The sequence below is a fragment of the Cucumis melo genome, chromosome 10 (genome assembly GCF_025177605.1).
Source record: "Cucumis melo cultivar AY chromosome 10, USDA_Cmelo_AY_1.0, whole genome shotgun sequence".
NCBI lineage: Eukaryota > Viridiplantae > Streptophyta > Magnoliopsida > Cucurbitales > Cucurbitaceae > Cucumis > Cucumis melo.
Genome location: NC_066866.1, coordinates 4,071,751 through 4,095,202, shown reverse-complemented (window position 1 = coordinate 4,095,202; position 23,452 = coordinate 4,071,751). Strand labels below are relative to the sequence as shown.

The window sequence follows — 23,452 nt, the reverse complement described above, 5'->3', positions numbered from 1 at the left end:
TTATTCTTTATACACGATCTTTTAGATTTTGCTATTTTGTTGTACACAGTTGTTTATATTTTATTACCCAAATGTAAACATGTAAAAGAAAAGAAAAGAAGAAATATGATAGAAAGAAATCGGAACGAAAAAAAAAAGAAGAGGAAAAGTAGAAAGACGATGGAAAGAAATCGAAGTGAAAAAAAACAAAGAGGAAAAGAAGAAAAACGATATTAAACGACATAAATAAAGAATTGAAAAATAAGAAAGATATGAAAAAAAAATTGCAGAAAAGAAAAGAAAAAAGAAGAAATACGAAATCGAAATAACAGGAGGAAGCGAATCGCGAGTAAGAAAATAAGGATGGAACGACAAACCCGAAATATTTAAAAACTGACTAACTTTATGGGTTTTGTTACACGGGCCGTAAATAGTTTATATTTTTGTTATAAGTTTTCCTAGAAAAATTAGTTAAAGAATAAACATAGTATAAAAAAACAATTTAGTGGAATATTTTGAGAATGAAAAGTTGAAACGTAATTAACCTAAAGAAAATGAAGAGAACATTAAATTTTGATAATTTTTTTTTTCTTTCTATTATATCAATTCATATGTACCTAATTACCTTTTTTAAAAAAGAAAACTCTTTTAGAAATTTCTTTTTAAACTTCAAATGGAATTAAAAATCAAATCCAAATTTAGATAAATTGGTTACTTTAGTACGTATGTTAGAAAAAAAATTAGATAAATTTCTTTACATCGCAATAGATTACTATAGTTCGCGATAGATTAGAATGTGATATTTCGTAGAAATTATTGTAAATGCCAAAACTGTTGAATATATATAGTTAAATTTCAAAATTTATCAATGATAGATATTGATAAACACCAATAGAAAAACGGAACGGAAAAAGAGAAATTTATTTTAATTGTTCCCACTAATCCTTAACTAAAAAGGAAACATTTCTATACATATATATATATATATATATTTTGAACGAGAAACAAAAAACGTTATCAAACACTTTTGTTTCTTATGAAACTAGAAACATAAATAAAAAAAACTAAAATGAAACGACCCCTTATTAGCTGAAACAGCCTCCACAAGTCTAAGGTTGGGGATGAGATAGAGATATACATGGGGGTACCAATTTTAAGTTTAGGAAAAGTCTCCTTCTTTGAGATTTTGTTTTATTTTTGTATATTAATTGATTTAATGTAAACAATATATTGTAATGTTTGGTTTTGTTGATGAAAATGACATTGTGACAACCAATTAATGTATATGACATTAATCTTCTCCTACAATCTTCATCATTCCCTTCCCCCATGCATTATCCTTAAATATCCACAAAGGAATCTTTTTCAAGTTTGTTTTTTTTCTCCTTTTTCTTTTTCTAAAAAATTCCACTTTGATGACGTGGCCTGCCCTATCTCATGATCCCATTGTCACCTTCCTAGAAAATTCTATTTCAATGGAGAATTTTCTATATTACATCTTTTTTTCGTTGTCATCGTATATATTTGAATCCCACTCGTTAGTTTTCTAACGAACATTGGTATGTTATTCATAATAATCAAATATTACAATTCTATGTATATTCAAATTAAAAGACACAAAAAGAAAAAATATATAAGAATAATATTTCCTAAGGATGATAATCTTTTCTAAAAATACTCTAATTATGTCAATACCCTCTCTCAAAATCAAGGTTATCACAAACTTGAATTTGCTAAGAAAGTTTCTTAACCAAATCAGTAGATCTAGGATAGAGTCAGAAACCCACAAAAAAAAACAAAAACACAAGAAACATCTAGATTAGAGATAGACTCACGAAAAAGAAAACAAAAAACTTTTAGGATAGAAATATAGATTATCGTATAGTAATTCATAATAGAACTTACGAAGAACTTTGAATAAGAACAAAGATCCTCGTAGAAAGATCTATAACGGAACCTAAGAACCACCGATTCGAAAACATAAAAAAAAAATAATATTTTTAAAAAATACTCTAACTAGGTGGATACGAATCGAATCAAATGAGTTCATAATTCAATGGAAATATCATGAGTTGAATTGGGTGGGCTATGGACTTTTTATGGTTATCAAACATTCCTGATGTGACAAATGCAGCCATGTCACCAGCTGTTTCACACTCACGCCACCCCCATCTTGTCCCACGTGTCGTACTGTTTATGCGTTTGGGTTTCTAGTGCCTTTGTTTTTAAAAGTTCTTTTTGACAAACCTTTATTATTTTTGTCGTCAAATTTATCCATACACCTACACTATAAGGATGGCTTTTGTCACACTTTCAAACTTTCCCTTTAATCAACCTTGTAGAATTTCAAAAACTTTAAACTAAGTTGTTGTATATTGATTACGATAATTTAAAACCCTCGATTTATAAAGTTGTTAATTAGGAAAAACGGTTAAAGTTAGTGTTCGATTTGTGAATAGTCATTTATACAATTAGATTTTTTGTCTTTGAGTATAATAGAAGACACCAATCCTTGGACCGATTAAAGACGAAGTTTTGATAAAGAAAAATCATCACTTTGGCAAACATATTTGACCTTAATTTAGTAGGATAAGGAAAAGTCAATCTCATCTTGATCAAAAGGTAAATTCAAGGTCATTAGCTACGGTCCAAACAAAATTTGATCTTAATTTAGTAGAAAGAAAGTGATCATCGATACATAATTATTTTAATATCACATTTCCACCCTCCTTTCAAAATACACTTTTAATCGTTTAAAATAAAATCAATTTCTAACAATACACTTGATTTATATATTAGATTAAATGCACTAAAAAGGAAAAAAATGAGAAGAAGAAAAAGAGAATTTGAAAGTTGAAATGTGAAATTAAAAGGGAAGGATATATAGAATGAAAACAGAGCACTAAGGAGGTGGCAGACATTAAAAGAGGATAATGTTGTATGGAGATTTTTGACCAAAATTAATTAAAGTAATGTTTGTTTACAGATCAACTATGCCACGTGACCAAGATGGTTCTCAACAATAATTTTCTCCACCACAACCAAATTTCCACCGCCTCCGCCCGCCAGCCCGCCGTTTGTCGGCGGCTGCAAAATCTTCCACTTGCAACTGCTCAATATATAAATATTAATAACGTTGCGTTGACTGAGGTCAAAGATCTTAATTTTAATTTCTTTATTATTAGTAGAGGGGAAAGTTAATCCAATTGTTTAATCATTGAATCCATTAAATTATGTATAGAAAATTAAAATATGTTGACTTTGGAGGTATGTTTTAATCCTCTATTTATGAAATTTTATTTTATTTCCAAGCTTAGAACAGAATATAAATAGTTATAATGTTAAAAAAGGAAGAAAAAAAAGAAAATCAAGGAGTACTTAATTACCTTCCATTTTTTTTAGAGTAATTTTTTCCTCCGTTTAGTTTTAGAATTAAAATAAATGTAACATTTTTTATTTTTAATTTAAGATCTTATTTTTTTGTTTACTTTTAAAAATTTATGAATTTATGAAATAAGTTGGTTTTGAATAAACCTATGAAATATAAAATGCATTTTAGTGTTTTATATTTAATCTCTTCTTAATTTTATATAATTTTCAATTATCAAAATGTCCTTAGAAATCATTTATCTAACTTTGCATTATTATCGCGAACAACTAATTAATATACTCATTTTTAATATATAACAAATTAATTAAATCAAACTGATCATAATCAAACACATAGATATTTTTAGTTTTAAAAGATTTTAAAATAAAAATGACTTTGACAAGTCAATCCAAACAACACCGAGTCCATTGCATGAAAGTGTTCGGATTAAAATGAAAAAAAAGAAAAAAAAAAAAGAAAGAAAAATTCTCAATTTTGGGAGACTATTGATGATGAAACCAAGTAAAGTATTATATATTTATTCAATTTATTAAGATGAAAAAAGAAAGATGCAGGTAGAGAGGTTGGTGTTTGAATGGAGAATTAATAGAAAAAGAGGATATTGGTAACTGCAAAATTGAGTATGGTAACCTTATTGGAAAGAGAGAGTGGGTCAATATTCCAAATCTTTCAAAACAACCCATTTCCCTACACTTTCCTTTTTCATTCAAACATTTTTCTCTTCTAAAAAATTTTCCCATTTTTTTTTTCTTATTATACTTTCGCTTTGTAATAAGGTCTCTAGTGACATTATTTGATATACGAGGATTATTAGTTTTTGTGTTTCTTCCATTTTAGGGGATGTTCGAATATAATTGAATCCTTAATTTTTCCAAACTAAATTTTAGGTGTTGTTTTGTGACTTTTAGTTTTTTTTTTTTTTTTTTTTTTTTTTAATATAGATTTGTTTATATTTTTCTACAAAAATAAATAATACCCTAAAATAATAAATTTATTGATTTAATTCAAAGTAGTTTTGATTTTAATAAGTGTATTAATATATACTTTGTGGTGTCCTTCATTTTCATACACATTATGTTAGACTAATAATTCAATTATTGGTTTTTTTTAAAAAAATTTGTTCTGCATCAATTAATAATTCATTTTATTAGTTTAACAAATGTGTTTTTCTGTAAGATAATAAAAAATAAATTATTTACATTTTTTGAAAAAAAAAATAAAAAATAAATGCTCGAAGTTAAAATATTTTGTCTACTTTACCATTTTTTACAATTCTCTGTTAAATACGATTGTCTGTCACATGTAATAAAATAAATGAACATATTTACAAATACAATTAAATTTTACTATATTATATTTTCGGTGTTTCAGCATTTAAAATAATTTTTTTTATTAAATATAAATATAGTATAGAAATTTACTATTCTTATAAATTTTGGGCTATGAAATTTGGTTTCCATCTAAATGTTAAATAAATAAATAAATTGAATTCATATCCAATAAAAAAAAAAAACACTTGTTGGTTTGTCCATTTTTATTAACGGTGTCCAATTTTTTATTTATTTTTTATTTTAGAATTTATATTTTGAACTATTTTCTTTTAGAAATTGAAATGATTGATTTGCACATTATGAATTTTTGACCTTTTATTATTCCTCTTTTCATTACATAAAGTTAGCCTTTTTAATTCTATATATATTTTCCACCTTCTATGTTTAATTTCAAGTTTTAATTACTTAATTATGAATTATTAGTAATGAATAGGTTTATACTCTCCATAGCATTTATTAAAAGAAATTAAATCCCTATACGTATATATATTTATAGGGTAATTAAGTCAAGTATAATATTGAAAAATACTTTAATAAAAGAAATTACACTAAAATCACTTTTATCATATCAAAATTTATCGAAAACACCCAAATTTAATTTTTAAAAAATAACTTGATGTTTAATTTTACATTTTTTCTTTTGCTAATAAATTTGATTTTAAATGATAAAAGAAGGTTTTTTCTTAGTGATTTTTAAAATAATTTGAGAATTGCTTTCAAATATGCATTTAAAAGAAAATAAATTATAGCTCGTTAACAATTATTTGATGGGATGGCTAAACTAGTAAAATGCTTATATTATTCTGTATGATAGCTAACTAGACGTCTAATCATTATGTTCTTTAGAATATAGTATTAAATGTGATTGTTAGACTTGTGAAAAACACAAACTTTTAGTCCATCAAAGGTTCTTCTCAACTTTGTTTTGTTTGTTAGAACAGTGAAAAATAACCACAGCACTAAGTTTTCGTCGACATATTGATGTTTTGATTGACATTTCTCCATTTTCAATTTGAACCATCAGTTGGCATTAAATATTTAAACATTTAAAAACTAATTAAGTTCGAGATACACAAATCAAAATTAGAAGCTATATATATATATATGTATATATATATATATATATATATATATATATATATATATATATATGTTTAAGAGTAGAAGTTAACTGGGGAATTTCCATCCAATAATCTCTAGCAACAAAAATTGGCAAAATAAAATAAAACAAATCTTTTATAAAAGCATAAATTAACAATCGAGACAATAGTTTAAACTCGAGATTCAACGAATAGAATCAATATTAAATCGGAGAGCAAATAGCATTAAGAGTTTGAATGCATAATTTTTTGCTTTGATACTACATTGAATTAATAATTATTTCGTCTCCATTGGATGTTTAGATTTATTTTGTGTGAAGGACAGAAGCCAAACTGTGTTGGGAACAAACCCTTCAAACGTCTATACCTTTATTGCCTTTTTCTTTTGGGTTTTGCCGGAAAAAGTAACCCTTTATTTAGCCATTCTTGAACTTTGATTGCATTCCCGACAATTCATTTCAAAATAGTCATCTGATCTCTCCAAAATTACACTTAAGCATACTGCTTGGTTTTGTTTTTGGTTTATCTAAAAGTTCTCAAAAACATTAGAGATAGTTGGTATTCGAACCACAATTTATTTAGACAACATGGACTTTGATTGCATTACCAGCTGAAAAGATTCAAATGACAAGAGCAATATTAGTAGTGATACTGATGATAATGTATATGAGTTATGTGTAGTAGATCAGAATGGATTTTTATTCTAAAACAACATTATTTCATCATTTTATTTTTTTCATAGAGAGAAGTCTCTCAAATTAAGTGCCACATCTTGTACTACATTCAAATATCTACATGCTTGCTCATGATGAAACAAATGGTCGTCGTATTGTTTAATCGGGAAAGCATTACAGTAGAAGTAATATGAAATTCATCAGATGAAGAGCTTGCCAAGGCAAATCAATTGTGGACGTAGCACACAAAGAAGATCACAAAATGGAGTTAAGCCATTGAAAGAAGATAAACCACAGAGAAAGAGCATGCATGTCAAATATAAGCTCTAATAAAGTAAAGAACAAACGAGGTATACCTCAAAATATTACCATAGCATTTCTCTCTACTGATTCTGATCTTTTTGGAGCATTTTTAAGAAATAACAGTTAGAACAGTGCAAGCAGAATCTTGAGTTAATGGTGGGATTCGGAAGAAAGTATGAGGAAACTCCATGGATAAATAAATCCAAAGTGATTGAACAAAACCAAGAACATAGAAAACAGTAAATTAGAAAAGAAGCCAATGATTTGAGAAAACCATATTAAAATAATATGTGGTTTGTTCAAAATATTAATTAATGGAATTTATGGAGTTTCAGAAGATGACAATGGCATTTTTGGAGGAAGGGAGAAAGAAAATACCCCATGAAAATGGAAGCAGGTAGGTTTTAAAGAAAGGGATAGAACTAAGGAACCCTTTTATAATAGTGAAATCCACTCCACTACTTGGTAGAAATGTTTATATGAAGTATTTACTTTTGTAGGAAGGCAACCAAATTATGGGTTAAATTTAGTAAGTTTAGTTGATTAACTTTCTAAGTTTGTGGAAGTAAAATTGTGTACTTCCACCTCTTGTTTTCGACCCAAGGAATTAGGAGGTTTCACGACTAAAAAAACATAACTTCATATCATCTTGTTATCTAAGACAATTACAATAAATTTATATATCGACATTTTTTCTACAAAAATGTAAATATTGTAAGATCTATAGTGGTAAACTCTATTAATGATCGACTTTTTCCAACGATACAGACTATCACTAATCTGACTTTGAAAACCTAGATGTAGATTTTGTTATATTTATAAATTCTTTTAAATTATATCGTTATATCTACTATTATTTTGGGTTTGACTGCTCCATTTTGCAATTGTCTCTATTAAGTACTTATCTTATGGACTCTAAAACTTGACAACTCTCTAGACGTCACGTTCCACTCCTTACCTTAGACACTCAAAACTTTAAAAAGTGTCAAATAATTTTTTAAAAGTTTCAATTTTATATTAAATATATTTTTAAACTTTCAGTTTTATTCAAAATCGAAAGCTTGGAATGATATTAGACCTATAAACTTCAAAATATATGGACCAAACCCGTACATAGACGATGAAATTATTTTGTCGCTAGAATTCTTCTACCGTCAATAAATGGAATCAACAACTTAACTTTTCATTAAATTAGAACTTTGCAAAATAAAAAAGACTCGTTAGTCGGCTGTTAATCTTTCCGATTTTCAGTAGGTTTTTTGTTTATACAATTAATAATGAATAATTTTAATCTAAAGAACAAATATAAAGAAATTATTTCTGAACAATTTTGTAGTAAAAAAACTCAGTGCCATATTTCCTATTTTTATCTTATGTCACCAAAAACTGCACATTGCTGATGTCTCTTCTCTCAAATTGTCAACATTTTTCACCACAACATCTTTTAACTTTTTACTTTTACCCAATAAACCGATCCATTCTTATTAGGTTGGATATATAATTTGATTGAACAATAATGGAAAGATTTAAATAACGTAATAGGAGATAAATTGACAAAGTAATTTATGTAATTCATTGATATCATGTGTTAGAAAGAAATATATTCGAGTTAGAGATTTGTATACTGTGTACTTCTCTAAACTCTTATGATCAAAATTGTAAATAACACAACTCTATATCCGGACCTTTTTTTAAGCACCAAATAACATATTTGAAGTATTTCAACACTTCAAGAAGCTCAAAAGTGAGTATCGTATGATATCAAGAATTTGGCCATCAACTGAATTATTTATCTCTAAACTTTCCTGATATATATAGTTTGCGCATGTTGAAATATTTAAGGGCTTTCATAAGTTCTAAAGTATATGCATGAATGTTTGTTTTAATTTATTTGTTCTTCAGAATGTGACAGCCATATTTGTTCTCACCTCAGTTTCTACCTAATTACACTTAAAAACCTATTGTTAGCTAGACGAAAGCTTTATCAACTGTATTTTTTTTCTTGGATATGCTATTTGCTTGAGATGATGAGTCTCAAGTTTCTTACTCGACAGAATTCTTCACCCTTTGCAGTTCATAGCAGTGTGCAATGTCCATCATCATTATCAACAAATTATGTTTTACCTCCTCTACAAATAGATCTCGATCGACTGTTGTATATTGAATCTCCTCAAGAAGAATTCATCCACCAACACTTTGAAAATGTGGAAGAAAACTGTTCTCGAGTAATGGAGATGGAGAATCGTGCTCAGTGACCTTACCTACAACGTTCAAGCTGATGCATTAGGGAAGGATATATCAATGTCCTCTTCTATAGTATATGCTCAACTCCATGCAAACTAGGAATCATATATATCTACAAAAAAAAAAAATAAAAAAAATTGAAGACTATGAAAGAAGTTGGCTTGCCTTTCATCGTCAAGAACCAAAACCAAATCATGGTCGATAACTGTCGGTATCCGATGAGCCACGGTAACAACGGTACATTCATTAATTTGTTTCCTCTCTGATTAGTTTCTGAACAATATATGTTCTTTCAATTGCAACAATCAAAAGACTTTCCATTTCCTGTCCTGTATATCCACAATGGCTTTTTAGCTCAATTTGCATTATACTTAAAAAATGATTACAGATCAATAAAAAGATATAAAAGTATGTGTTGAGAGTGGGATTTGAACCCACGCCCTTTCGGACCAGAACCTTAATCTGGCGCCTTAGACCAACTCGGCCATCTCAACACCTATGAGACAAGGGTGCTACATACATTAATATATATAATCTACTAAACTTTAATATTACTTCCCCATCTTATGAGATTAGAAATTAAAATTTGAAAGATTTTTTTTAAATATAGTAAAATTTCAAGTATTCTTAATGACAGATATCAAATTTTGTAAATATAATTTTTCATTTCGAGAAAACTTACAATATTTACACAAAAATTTAGATATTTTTATTTTAAAAGTATTTTTCCATAATTAGTGTTTAAACTTCAAAGGGGATATAGATTGATTTATTTTTGCTTGTTAGAGTTAAAATGGTTAAAATTCCCAAAATTTAAATATATACAAATGGGAATCATTTGTGATATAGAAGGAGGGATTAAACAAATAATAATAAAAAAAAGTTTTATATAATGAGGGCAATTTGGAGAATATAACGGAGCCGGTTCCGGAACCCAACATCCTACCGTTACGGCGCTAACGGTAGATAACGGCGTAAATTTTAAAAGAATGTTACCGTTGGAAAGAGCCGTTGCATTTCCACTCGATGTTCTCTTGGAGACGAACCCTTCGTCTTTTACTTTTAATCACTTTCTGCATCTCAAAGTTGTCAAATTTTCTCACATCCTCTCCTTTTTCTCTTTGTCCGTTTGGTTTCTTGATTCAGCTACTCCAATTTTTCTTTCAAATTTTGGTTTCCCCCTGTTTCGATTACAAGCCCTAAATCCGCTCAACCCAAGAACTTTTGGGGAAGATTTGAAATGGCTTCGAAAACAGCAACCAAAGACATAATCACTCTTCGTGGTTCTGCGGCAATTGTCAGCGAGTTCTTCGGTATATTTATCGCAATTTTCTGTTTAATTTGGTTGATGATTGATGAATAACCTTGGCTGATTTTTTTTTCCTTTTCGTTTTCTTGAAATTCCCCAATTAGGGTATGCTGCGAATAGGTATGAATATTGGGTGTTCTTTCTTTATTCTTGTTTTTGTCTTTGTGATCATGTAAATTTGGATTTTGTCACTTACAAGCGATGTCGATTGTAACTGTGTAGCATCCTTTACAATCGTGGGCTTTATCCGGAGGAAAGTTTTGTTAGGGTTAAGAAATATGGACTTCCTATGTTGCTTACTCAGGATGAAGGTGTTAAGAGCTTCATTTCTAATCTAACTGCTCAGCTTTCTGGTTAGTTCCCTTTCTCTGAATGTAAGATTCGTAACTTCCAGCAGTTCAGAATTGTAATTTTTTTTTTTTAATTTTTTCTCTTGCAGTAGATAAGATTGTAGTGTGATTTATACTTTCTTGAGAACTGTACTTATTGGTAAGTTTTTGAATTGTGAAATTGGTTTTAGAATGGCTGGAAGCTGGGAAGTTACAAAGGGTTGTGCTGGTTATAATGAGCAAATCCAACAATGAGGTCCTTGAGAGGTGGAATTTTAGAATTGAAACTGATGGGGAGGTGGTGGAACAAGGGTAACAAATTCAACGAAAAACTCCTCTTCCCCTTTCCTAAATTTATTGATTTTTTTTTTGATCAGATGACATTGTTGCAGTGTATCGAGGGAAAAGAGTGATAAAGAAATAATGAGGGAGATCCAAGCAATTATGAGGCAGATTGCTTCAAGCATCACCTACTTGCCCTGCCTAGATGAACCCTGTAAGTGTTGACAAAATTTTTCATTTTACGGATTGGTGTAACATGATGTGATGTTGCTTACCCATGTTCCAAGTCGATAGGATGTCTAGTTACCATTATGAAATCATTAAGCAGATCCTGCAAGTTTTGCTCCAATCATCACTTGCCCCGCTAGATGATGAACCGTAGGATTACCATGATGCTGCATTTGCTATTTTGGGGATTAGTTTCACATGTGAAGCCTTATATTTTTAGGCTGCGTTATGAAACAGTTGGATGTCATATAAGTTCCACTGTGAAATCGTTACTATTTATAGATGATTTGAACATAGCTTGAATGGCTATGCATAGGTGTATCTTTCTTATGGGATTTAAGTTCAAATCATACTCAATCAAGTTTTCTTGATGTTTTTGTTGTCTCAGGTGTATTCGATGTGTTAGCATATACTGATAAAGATCTTGCTGTTCCATTTACTTGGATGGAGAGTGACCCTAAACTGATTGCTAATCCACAAATGGTGAAGCTGCATTCTTTTGACACAAAGGTGAGAGATTGGGGACTTAATAATATCTAACTTATTCGTTCAACTTATCTTGATCCACTGCAAGCAAATAATTAAACCTTTAAATGGTGTGTATTGCAGATTCACAAAGTGGACACTCTTGTTTCTTACAAGAATGATGATGACGGTGACGACGAGTAAACACAAAAACAAACTCCATTTTCTTCAATTTGTTGATGATTTCTAAATCCTCCAACCTGACCTCTTGCTTTCAAGGTGGCATTGTGAATCATTTATTCACATTTTGTATTGTACTCTAACGCTGGAACGAACAATGTTGTTTTGTGTGTTCAATTAGAATTCCACCTAAATGAAATGGTTGAAGGTTGTCATTGTTTCTTTATAAAGAAAACATGTTTTCTACAAGAACAAGGTTGTCATTGTTGTGTTTTAAGAACAAGAGTGGACCAAGTCTCTGAATCCACTCAGTTTGTCCAAATTCTTCGGTCGAACCAAAGAATTCTGTTCTCTAAAAATAACAATTTATCCAAAATTAGAAACTTTGCAGGTAAATTTAATTTGAAAATTCCAAAAGTTAGATGTGAAAACGAAGAGAAGCTGCCGAGAGAAAAACAAGGGAAAAAGAAGAAGAATGGGCTTAGACGGTGGTCTGTCATGGGCAGATCAATGGGACTACAACCCTGACCCTCCACCATCTTCATCGGATAATGACAAGAAGAAGAACAAAGATGGATCTTCAGACAAGAGCAAATTTAGGAAGACAATCTTGGGCTTCAAGTGGATGAAAGACTTGCGAAAGAAATCTGACAAATCTTGAAAAAAAAAAAAAATACTTTCTTATTGTTGGTTAAGCTTTATGAATGAAATGACAGAAGCCAGGAAATGAGCATAAAAATTATTCTGGTTTCCTTAAACCTCACCATCCAATGAATTCTGATATAATTAATTATTGTTACATTACTGAATTATTCTTCTGTTTTCTTCTTCTTCTTCTTCCAAACTCAGCATCCAATGAATTCTATAATAATAATAGACAAATGTTATGAGATGTTTGAAAATGGACGAAGGTAGTTGAGTAGAAGGACCACTCTGACTGACAAAAATGATTTATTCGATATTACATCACTGAATTATGCTATTGTTTTCTTCTTCTTCCAAACAAATTGTGAGGGTGGGTGGGTTGAGGATAAAAAAATGAATTATGCTATTTTTTTCTTATCCATATACTATTTTGTATCATACTTCCAAAATATGTCCGAAAAGGAAGTAGTTCCTTAGATTTCATCCCCAAAAACAAGGAGGTTTTGTTTCTCCAAACAAAAAGATAATCGATATCTTATTCCCAATCTATGGCTTATAAAATTTGTCCAAAAAACGGATCTTAGATTTCATCTCAAAGACAACAAAGTTCTGTTTCTCTAATGAAAAAAGATGATAGATGTTCTATTCACAAACAATTTTGTATCAAAATTTGTTTTATTTTAACCACCGCCTCTTATTCACTTCAAGTCCATGCCAGAGTGCATTTGAGAAAATAAAACATAAAAAAAAAAAAAGTCAATTTGCGCAATTTGTAATGACAGAACAGACACCAAATTTTAAAACTTAACACTAGTTTTCAAAGGAGGCAATTAGGATAAGAAAATTTGAACCAAACCTCGTGGTTTATAGTAATGTCAGCTAAGGTAAAAGTGAGCTATAGTCATAATAAGCGAGTTTATTTAATAATATTATTAAAAGAAAACAGGAAAAATGGAAGCTTACATTCTCAACCAAGATGTAAAAGGTTTGAATCATGCTTTAACTTAGAGCATAACTCAAATTATTATCATTATTTTCCTACGTTCCAGATAAAATAAATAAAAGAAGATGAATGTCAAAGAAGTTGTAGAAATTGAAGTTTACAGGAATGTTCGACTTCATTTAGTTCATTATTGAAACATCCAACCAACATGACATTAGGATCCCCACAACATAATAGAAGTAAAAAATACGACATCTAAGTCGTAAGACCAACAAGTTCTTAGAAATTAAAGAGAGAATGAAGGAACAGAGCATAACATGAACTGTCTGACACAAATAGCATAACTTCGACATACTGAAAAACCACCACAGTGATAAGAAACAGGACGTAATGAATAATAAAGACGACCAAATCCTATAGAAAAAAGACACCTTCTCTCCTGACTTCATCAACAGTTGAACGTTCTGAATTGTGTGCACGGATGATGATAGTCTTCAACAGGCAAGTTCCCAGTAGAGCTTGAGGAAGAAAAACGGAGAGCCGACGTCAAGATGACTAAATCTGAGAAGCAGAAAGTTATTTCCAGAACCATGGCACCAATTCTGATGCTAGGAGTTTTTTTCTTTTTTCTTTTTTTTCTTTTTTCTTTTTTTTCTTTTTCTTTTTTTCTTTTTCTTTTTTTCTTTGACTTCATTCAAAAGTCTAAAATATCCAACATTTGGATTGATAATGCCAATCTCTCCTACGATCATTGGCAGTTTAAAATAGGTTTCTGGCAAGAACCAATCCGAAAATTTTAACTTAAATGCACATATAATATTTAACCAAGAAGCAAAAAGGCTGCAAGAATTGATTCAGTACAGATGGAAAAACCCCGGTTGGCGTTCGTCCCTCTTATTCACATTTGGATATCTCCTTCCCACAATCAATGCAACGCAAGTCCAGACAAAATGTCTCCTCATGTACTGTCTCATCGATGCAGCGTCCACACCAGTTGCACCGAGGTATACAAATGGTGCATGCCCTGCATCGCGGTGTGTTGGTGTTAGGGTCGGTGTCACCTTTTATTCCCTTGCAGCCAACCACCGGGCAGTCATAAACGATCCTCATATTCATACATTTTGGACATCTTTCTATGTCAATGGCACGCCCACCATCACTTGATGGAAAACGAGGTTCACCTCCTCGATAAAATCGAGGCTGGCAAGTATCTAGGTGAGTTAAGTTTTCAATACCTACTAACAGCTTCTCCAACTCTTTATAATGCACTTCTGTTACTCCGTATATTCCTGCTACACTTAAATGTTTTATTCCTGGTCCACCTATTGATTTGAAGGCTTTCAAATTATCAACAATACCTCCAATTGTGAGTCTTGTGCATCCTGGAACACACAACTACAGAAAGAAGTACAATTAGAATCTAACGACAATTTGAAATTGATATTTATGTAACATGCAAATTAAAAAGGAAGTTTTTGTACAGTAACGGTGCAAAACTGTAATTCCTACCTTCGTAACTTTAGGATTATTGAGAAGCACCTTGTTAAGACCATCATCACTTATCATTACGCAGTTTACAAGGCTCAGACTTTCCAGACCACCTTGAGCCTTGCTAGTCAATCTCAATAGAACATCGTCTGTAATTTTTACATCCGGCTTTCCACATATGTTAATGTTTTTCCAAAAGAAAGGATCCCCTTCTGCAGTTGACTGCAGGAACTTGCAAACTGATTCAACAACAAGAAGTTCCCGTGTGCCAAGATAACCAAGCACAAAACTAAGAGCTGCATGAGGAGGTCCACTTGCATCAAACGGGACAGAGTCTCCCTCGTGAAGAACTACAGGTTGCACCTCAGAAGTTTCAGGTTCAGTACCAAGAGTCTGACGTGTACCCACTAAATATGGTGGTGATTCTGGAACAGGAAAATAGGATATGACACCAGATTTTCTACCGTCAGACCATGTAACGAAGACCCCTCCAGGAAATTCAGATTCAATAGTATGAGTATGAATTGAATCCATAACATAAGATGATTGAGGATCAGTATGGCAGGATAGACCACCTGTCTTTCTCCCATCAGACCACACACTGAATCCCCCTCCAGAAAATTCAGGTTCAACACCAAAAGTCTGAATTGTATCCACAACATATGTGGGTGATTCAGGTTCAGCAAGGCAGGACAGACCACCTGCTTCCATCCCACCAGACCACACACTGAATCCCCCTCCAGAAATTGCAGGTTCGATATCAAGAGTCTGAATTGTGTCCACAGCATATGATGAACGAGGATCAGTATGGAAGGATACCGCACCTGCTTTTCTTCCATCAGACCACGCACTGAATCCACCTCCAGAAATTTCAGGTTCCATACCAAAAGTCTGAATTGTATCCACAGCATATGATGATTGAGGTTCAGTATGGCAGGATAAACCACCTGCCTTTATCCCGCCAGACCACGAACTAAATCCATCACCAGATTCTGGTTCAATACCAAGAGTCTGGAATGTATCCACAAAATAATGTGATTCAGGATCAGAATGGCCTCCTGTTGTCCCATCAGACCACGAACTGAATCCATCTCCAGAAATTTCAGGTTCAATGCCAAGAGTCTGAAATGTATCCACAAGATATGTTGATTCAGCATCCGAATGGCAGGATAAAGAACCTGCTTTTATCCCATCAGACCACGAACTGAACCCATCTCCAGAAATTTCAGGTTCAATACCAAGAGTCTGAATTGTATCCACAAGATATGGTAATTCAGAATCAGAATGGCAGGATGCACTACCTGCTTTTCTCTCATCTGACCACGCACCAAATCCCCCCAGCTCACCAGTACCGTGAAAAATTCCTCCATTTCCAAGGGGAAACGACTGGAACCTAAAAGCATTGTTCCAAATATAGTTCAATCCAGCAAAAAGCTCATAATTCTCATCGACTGGGACTCTCTCATCTCTCCCATATCCACTACCATAGTCAACATTCAAATCATCAAGCCAGCCTGTGATCGCTGTCACAGTGGTACTTATATCCATACCAAAGGGATCTGAAGGCAAGAGATCCAAAACATCCCCCGGGACACGATCTCGAGACCCACCCCCTTCGCAGGTATCCTCTAAAAAATTAAGGCAATCCACGAGCTCCCGATTAATCAGCCAGGACGTCCCATAAACATCAAAATTCCTCTCGGAAACATCATCGACAACAAAACCACTCGAAATGTTCATCGAAGAAACCAAATTCTCCTCCGTAAGATGAGGGGGGAAAATCGGTCGATGTGAAAAATTCAAAGCCATTACATATACACCCTAATCCAATAATTTTCCTATTGCTAGAAGGAAAAGTACAAAAGAAAAATAGAACTAATAGAGGAGATCCCACCTAAAAGAAGAGGAAAAAAAGAACTCTCAATTTCGGATAGCAAACAAAAACACAGCACACCAAAATTTCACGGAGTTTTCTCGCAATTATAAGGTAAACCCAGATCGAATCACAGGTGAAAGAACAAAAGGGGAACTAAAAAGGAAGTACCCAAATCAAATATACCCAGAAAGAAGAACAGACACAAGCTACGACAATCCAATCTTTTTTATTTTATTTTTTTCCAATTTTTTTCCAATTTTTTTTGGGTTCAGATCAACAAAAACAAAACAAGAAGAACAAAACACCAGAATGGAAATCCAAAAAGCGAAGAAACAAAAGAAAGAAGGAGAGGAAGAAGAAGATATAAGAGTAACAGAGAGAGAAAGATGAAACCCTAAGAAATAAAGGGAAAATCTGGCGGAATCGAATGTCCCCACAAACGTAGCTTACTGAGAATTGGGAAAACAGTAAAATGAATTGATAAGCTGCGGCAAGCTTTAATGACGAATGGGAGAATTCAACCAGAGAAAGAGAGAAGATGCAGATTCGAGCTTTAAGAGAGAGAGAGAGAGAGAGGGAGGGGGGAGGAGGGGATTTGTGAAACGGAGAAGGTGAAGAAAAAGGGGGAAAAAAATAATAAGGAAGTTGGAAAAATAAGAAAAAAACGGTGAGAAGGACACGTGTCGGTTACCTAAGAAAGGATTCTGTTTAAGGGTAACCTAAATGTGGCGGGAGACGGAGCCCTAATTGGCGCCTCCTCCTCAATATCCCCACTTTATACTTTGTTCGTTTTATACCGTTGGATTTTCATCTGACGGCCGGTTTTTCTTTCATGGAACTTGTGGGCCATTCTCCTCTCGTTTAGGTTCAGTTTCAAATTCTAACTGCCGTCAACCACGCGCTTGTCCCTACTTTTTCTCTCTCCACTCCCACGCGCCTCAATTGGATAAATTAAATAAATAAACTTCTTCTTTTTCCTTTTTAAATAAATACCAATAAATTTTTTTTAATTATTTTCAAATATAAAACCAAAATATTTACAAATATAACCAAATATCGAGATTTATATAAACTATATTTAGAAAGATATATCTTACGATAAAAGGATAATTATAGTTGGTAGTAATTTTAAGAATAATAATTAAGTATATAAAAATATTTTTTAAAATGTTGCTATATATTTGATTATTTTAAATCTAAGTGATATATTTGCAACTATCTTTATAATAAAATTTTCAAATATAAATCAATTTTATAATTTTTTATAAATTAAAAAAACGTATTTATTTAAAAAAAATGATATTTTTATTTTTATTTTTACTAGTCACATCGTACGTATATGCGTATTCAAATTGGAATGAGATGGAAACACATTCATAGTTATATTTTTGTATTCTTATTACTTGTATTTAGTTGACATGACCAAGCTAATTCGGTTGAGCTAGGTTCGTATTGGTATTTGCTAAACTAATTCGATTGTTGTTGTTATTATTATTATTTTACCTAACACTTCATTATTTAAGTTTGGAAGATTGAATAACATTGTAGACTTTTAAGCTTCCTTACACATATAGCATTCTCGAGTGTGTGTGTGTGTATATATGGTAAAACGGGGAGTTATTGGCATTACCATATTGTAGCAAATTATGTATGAAAAGGGTAGTTGTGTAGAATAGCAAAAAAAGAAAATCAAGTAAATTGAAAGAAACCAAATTTGGTTGGGTAAGAAAAGTTGGTTATTTATTAATAAATATAGAGAGAGAAGTTAGAAGAGATGCTGTTGGGATAACTTGGAGGATAAGATTGGCATAGTTTCATTGGTATTTGCTAAATGCTTTCCATAGCAAATCCAATAGGTTGGTAAAGGGTCCCATTTTCTCATCTCCCTTCAATTTCTTCCCATCAAATTTCAATTCAAACCCAAGTTTTAATTATTTAGTCAAATCCCTACCTTTCTTGTTTAATTAAAGTAATGAATCATATTTAGGCCAAAGATACCCCTTTAGAATTTTGAAATCAAACTCTCTCTAAATTAACATAGTATGTAGTCTAAGTTGAAAATAGTAAACATAGTAACAAACGAAGATTTGAAATAGTTGGAGACGCCAGTCTCGTTCAAATAACAACTCACTCCACTCACTTGAAATTAAAGGAATCAAAACACAGCTAAAAACTGAAAATGAATTTAAATAGACTAAACTATCTAAAGCATTAGCCGTCATAAAAATCAATAAGTGTAAAATTGTAATATTAACTTCGAGGTACAAGGTTTGACAACTATGTCACTTGTACCCTGAAAAGAAAAGGTAATGTAATTATCAGTTAATATATAATTATCTCAAAGCTTTCTCAGTCACAACTTGGGAGTCAAGTCAGACCTTTTCTTTCTTGTATTGCACGAAGAAGCATCTACTCCACATGCAAGCTACGAAGCTTCCTTCAAGTAATTCAAGGTGAAACTTCCATGGAAATCTTGTCTAACAATTCAAGCAACATTATGAGGATGACATTAACTCAAAAACTACAGAATTGATGTGATCTCATTAAAATTTTGAATTGCACTGTTAAAAATCGTTAATATCTTAATTCAAAGAGAACTGATGCTGATGTGGTGACAAAGTATTTAGAATGCTCACTTTAACATATAACATAAATTGTTCAAATACCAGATTATCCAAGGAAACAGAATCCCAAAATTTGGACCTGGATTTCTTAATTTAATTCCTAGACTTCTTTTTTGAAGACTTTGATGAAGGCTTAGATTGTTCAGTGTTTTGGTTGGTCCCTTTCGAGCTCGTTGCTTGGTTAGATTTTGAATTTGCATTGTTGGAACTGCCTCCAGAGACATTAGTTTCATGTTTTTCTCTAACCACTGCACCTTGAGAACCTCTCACCTGGGCAGCTCGCTTATCTTTTCGCTTTGGTCTATAGCTTGATCTCTCTCTCCTGGGAAGCCACCTTTCTGGATCTGGGGGAGGACCAGGATTTGCAGGATCAAATCCTTTAGGATATCTTGGCTTTCTCTTTCTCTTTTTCTTTGATTTGGTTTTGTTTTTATCCACCATGTATGCATCAGATGCTCCAAGATCAGCAGCATTCTCAACATGTTTTGCTCCGGAAGTCCTCTCCAGATTCTCCACATCAACCTCCTTCAAGCCCGGTAATGGCTTCAACTGCTTCTCGTAAGTTTCTGCCTTCTTAATATCCACACGAGCTACTGTCTTGACCAATCCAGCCAATGCTTCTATACTTCCATGAGTTTTAACAAGCTCTTCGTATAATTTGGCTGCATCTTCTTCACGGCCATGCTTCAGCTTGAAGGAAGCTGCTTCTTGCAAAACAACATCAAGCTTGTTGTCTTCAGTCATAGCATTTGACCACCATTTGACTGCAGAGTCAAGCACAGCAATAGCTCCCTCAACATCGCCAGCGCGTTCTTTGAGAGACACAAGTGTAGCAACGGTCGCAGGCATGTGTTGAATATCTTGTATTTTAGAAAGGGACTCAAATGCAATATGAGGATGGCCTGCAGCAGCAGCAACCTGCGCCCTTGCTAGGAGAACCAATTTCGACTTGTCTGGGAAATTTTCAGCAAACTGACCCAAAATTTCTTCCGCTTTCCCGGCTTTATTCTCTCTTACTAATACAGCCGCTTGAAGCAGTACAGGAGTCACACTGTTTGGAAACATATCTGCCATATTTGCAACCATTTCTCGAGCCTGGAACATGTAAAAGGGTCTTTCAAGCAGATGCAAACCACAAAATTTATGTACAAGAATAATCAATATGCGGCCACAAGGAAAGTTCTATTCCCACTAATTAATATTTCATTTCAAACTATTATACATCCATAAAATTGCAGAAAGGTATGAACTATGAAGTTCTAAAGAAAATGCAGGATATAAACAGACCTGATCCATCTTATTAGCATGGAGAAGGAGAAGGAGACGATTTGCATATATTGCTTCCCTTTGTTTTTGAGAAATCTTTGGTTCAAGTCCACGAGCAAGTCGGAAGTTTGGTGCATCTTTCTCTTTTAGCTTATCGAGTTTTCTAAGGCCATCGGAAATATCTTTTGGACCTTTCAATGCAATGAGATTGTTCACCGCCACTGCAAGCGAAGATTCATCTGCCAAATCTCGATTAATGATGTCTTTGTAAGCTTCAGAGGCTTCAGATGTGTGACCAAGAAGCTGATTAATAGATAGATTGGTATTACTTCACTGAATACCTCAAGTGCTCAAGGAAAAGAAAAAGGCATTCATTTTGTCAGTGAAGTTACCTGCTGCAAGTATGCCAATTGGACAGCTATTGGGGCTAGCTCAATCTCAATATCTTCATCAGGCAAATTCTCTTCCATGAGCGTTTCTTGACCAATTCTGACAAAATCATGCAGAGTATAACCAAAAATGTTAGTTTAAAGAAAATAATTTTTACGATAAATGGAGAACTTCAAGTAAAACAAAGATACAAGACAACCACTTAAAAAACATTTCTAATAACAAGCAACAATAGCAGTGATAAACACATGTGTAAATTGACACTCAAATACGTCACTTGTCTGTCATGCCACCATCGAGCACCAAAAAACTAGAAACCAACTATTTCTGTGAACTTATATATTAATAAACGTATTACCTTCGAGCTGACAGCAACAGTTGTTCCGCGTCTGTATACTTGTTCACGTCAACCAAGGAACATGCAGTATTGTATGCCAACTCAAAGCTACTAGTAGCTTTCACCCTAAGAGCCTCCATGGCTCCTTGTACTTCAGAGGCCCGCCCAGCTGCAGTTAAAGCTGCAACATAATTTATTTCTAACGAATCAATCTTTGATTTTGCAAGCTTCTGATAAGTGTCCACGCAAGCATCCATTTGTCCTAAACGATATAAGATCTGGGATTCCAATAGCATCGTCATTGAGTTTCTCTCTTGGTCTCTTAAGGAACTCAAAGCTTCATCTAACTTATTTTGCCTGTATAGGCAGTATGCCTAATTTTTGAAAAGAAGTGTAAACAACGAAAAATGAGTTAGTTGTGTGAGGGCACACTTACATAACTACATGAATCTAAAGAAAGAAGATAAAAATAATCAATCAAGTTTTGTTTGGTCTAAAGGAGTAATCGAGTGTTTTCTAGAATTTGATGGTTGAAACTCCTTAATTTTGGAAAGGAAAGACATAGACAAAAACAGAAATAGACTGAACAAAAGACATTAGTTTTTCATCTCCATTTACTAGCGAGTTCATTTGAAATTTGCATGTGCATCAAACCAACAACGGTAATATAGTCTACTAGAAGGATTCTGGAAATTCTATTCATTTTTATTCTTAAACATTATTATTCTTCACTGAACTTTAAGAGCTGCAAGCCAATCAATCCAGGTTGAAAAGCCTATCTAAAGTGAAACAAGAAGACAACATTGAACGAAAAAATTAATCTCAGGCACTCAAGCTATATCTTCGCTAGTAACCCTAACCGTAATTTCATTCAAGTTAATTAAGACTAAAGGCTCAACATTCCCAAAAACATTACAATTTGTAAACCATCAAGCTCCATAAAATCAAAGACAGAACAAGATGAAAGCAAAATTTACTATCCTTAGACCAATTTAAATTCATAAATACACTGTTGCATTTTATTTAATTACTCATTAGTTTCATTTTCTTTTGACTGTTGTTTTCAGCGGCATGAAATAATTTTAAGAAGTGACTAAAAATGGGCTAAGAAATCCAAGTTCCTCAAAAACATAATCCAACGATAATTTCCCCCCAAAATACTCAATTCATCCATGTTTAAAAACAGCCAACGTAATTCCTAAAACCCCATCTACCTTGAAGAAGCTGAAATCAGCGGTCTTAGAAGATTGAATAGCTGAAAGAGCATTATCGATTCTATCATCCTTGATCAACGCTACGATTTTGCATCGAAGGGCATCTTCGTCGCCAGGAGCAACCGAAAGAACTGAGAGATAATTCAAAGAGATGAGAATTTAGGAAGTAAAAAGAAATGGAATAAAAAAAATGTTGGAGAAAAAGAAGAGTACTGACTTTGATCTGCAACTTTGACGGCCTGTGAGAATTCAGATCGCTGGATGTGTCTGTTAAGAGAAGTGAATTGATCTTCAATGGGTGGAGGCGGCTGGGAAGATGGTGATGCCTTCGGCTTGTCTTTCGATTTCGGAGCCATTTTTCTTCTTCGCCGAAGCGAAAGCTCTGATTTTTGCTTCTCTCTCGCCAAACAGACGGATGGATCTATCGCGTTGCTTCATCTAGTCGTAATGGGCATCTAGACAAGACGAGGCCCAAACTCTTAGTCTCTAGACGCATCTTTGAAGCCCAAAATATTTTTGGGCCGATCTAGCAATTTTTAGAATAATTATTAATTACGTAGCAATATTTTAAAAAAATTGTAAATATAGCAAAATCTATCAGTGATACACTTCTATCGTTGATATACTCTTATGGTTTATCAGTGATAGACCAATATTTGCTACATAGTCTATCAGTCATAGACCCCTATCATCGATAGATTTTGACAGATTTTGCTATATTTGCAATTTTTTAAAATGTTGCTATATAATTAATTATTTTAAATATAATTGCTAAATTTACAATTATCCCTATAATTTTGATTTTAAGAAATATTACAAGGGGAAAAAGAGTAAAATAATAGAAAATTGACAAT

The 23,452-nt window shown here is 32.6% G+C and overlaps 4 protein-coding genes and 1 non-coding gene across 5 annotated transcripts; 2 read left to right on the top strand and 3 right to left on the bottom strand.

Moving 5' to 3' along the window:
* Window positions 1-9,435: 9,435 nt before the first annotated feature.
* On the bottom strand, window positions 9,436-9,516 carry TRNAL-AAG (transfer RNA leucine (anticodon AAG)). Its single transcript has one exon. It is a non-coding gene; the product is annotated as a tRNA-Leu (tRNA).
* Window positions 9,517-10,055: 539 nt separating this feature from the next.
* On the top strand, window positions 10,056-12,627 carry LOC103488916 (mitotic spindle checkpoint protein MAD2). The gene is made up of 7 exons (XM_008447866.3): window positions 10,056-10,335; window positions 10,436-10,451; window positions 10,554-10,684; window positions 10,852-10,972; window positions 11,053-11,156; window positions 11,559-11,680; window positions 11,780-12,627. The coding sequence occupies exons 1-7, from the start codon at window positions 10,263-10,265 to the stop codon at window positions 11,837-11,839; spliced, it is 627 nt and encodes a 208-aa protein (XP_008446088.1). The 5' UTR covers window positions 10,056-10,262; the 3' UTR covers window positions 11,840-12,627.
* LOC103488917 (uncharacterized) lies at window positions 12,291-12,627 on the top strand. Its single transcript, XM_008447867.3, has one exon. It carries the CDS (start codon window positions 12,291-12,293, stop codon window positions 12,474-12,476), a length of 186 nt encoding a protein of 61 aa, XP_008446089.1. The 3' UTR covers window positions 12,477-12,627.
* A 932-nt stretch (window positions 12,628-13,559) lies between these two features.
* LOC103488919 (F-box protein SKIP14) lies at window positions 13,560-17,381 on the bottom strand. Its single transcript, XM_051091240.1, has 2 exons — window positions 14,913-17,381; window positions 13,560-14,798 (listed from the first exon to the last, which is right to left on the bottom strand). The coding sequence occupies exons 1-2, from the start codon at window positions 16,698-16,700 to the stop codon at window positions 14,298-14,300; spliced, it is 2,289 nt and encodes a 762-aa protein (XP_050947197.1). The 5' UTR covers window positions 16,701-17,381; the 3' UTR covers window positions 13,560-14,297.
* Window positions 17,382-19,289: 1,908 nt separating this feature from the next.
* On the bottom strand, window positions 19,290-23,060 carry LOC103488920 (uncharacterized). The gene is made up of 6 exons (XM_008447870.3): window positions 22,816-23,060; window positions 22,599-22,729; window positions 21,406-21,758; window positions 21,050-21,146; window positions 20,679-20,960; window positions 19,290-20,486 (listed from the first exon to the last, which is right to left on the bottom strand). Exons 1-6 carry the CDS (start codon window positions 22,952-22,954, stop codon window positions 19,485-19,487), a joined length of 2,004 nt encoding a protein of 667 aa, XP_008446092.1. The 5' UTR covers window positions 22,955-23,060; the 3' UTR covers window positions 19,290-19,484.
* Between the last annotated feature and the right edge of the window lie 392 nt (window positions 23,061-23,452).

What these genes read in the sequence shown, in the direction of transcription:
- LOC103488919 (XM_051091240.1), bottom strand. Translation starts at nt 16,700, where the DNA reads ATGGCTTTGAATTTTTCACATCGACCGATTTTCCCCCCTCATCTTACG. An exon ending in ATAATCCTAAAGTTACGAAG is followed by an intron (nt 14,799 to 14,912) that starts GTAGGAATTACA and finishes TTCTTTCTGTAG; the next exon opens with TTGTGTGTTCCAGGATGCAC.
- LOC103488917 (XM_008447867.3), top strand. Translation starts at nt 12,291, where the DNA reads ATGGGCTTAGACGGTGGTCTGTCATGGGCAGATCAATGGGACTACAAC.
- LOC103488916 (XM_008447866.3), top strand. Translation starts at nt 10,263, where the DNA reads ATGGCTTCGAAAACAGCAACCAAAGACATAATCACTCTTCGTGGTTCT. An exon ending in GGGGAGGTGGTGGAACAAGG is followed by an intron (nt 10,973 to 11,052) that starts GTAACAAATTCA and finishes ACATTGTTGCAG; the next exon opens with TGTATCGAGGGAAAAGAGTG. An exon ending in TGCATTCTTTTGACACAAAG is followed by an intron (nt 11,681 to 11,779) that starts GTGAGAGATTGG and finishes TGTGTATTGCAG; the next exon opens with ATTCACAAAGTGGACACTCT.
- LOC103488920 (XM_008447870.3), bottom strand. Translation starts at nt 22,954, where the DNA reads ATGGCTCCGAAATCGAAAGACAAGCCGAAGGCATCACCATCTTCCCAG. An exon ending in CTGTTGCTGTCAGCTCGAAG is followed by an intron (nt 21,147 to 21,405) that starts GTAATACGTTTA and finishes TGATTTTGTCAG; the next exon opens with AATTGGTCAAGAAACGCTCA. An exon ending in ATGCTAATAAGATGGATCAG is followed by an intron (nt 20,487 to 20,678) that starts GTCTGTTTATAT and finishes TACATGTTCCAG; the next exon opens with GCTCGAGAAATGGTTGCAAA.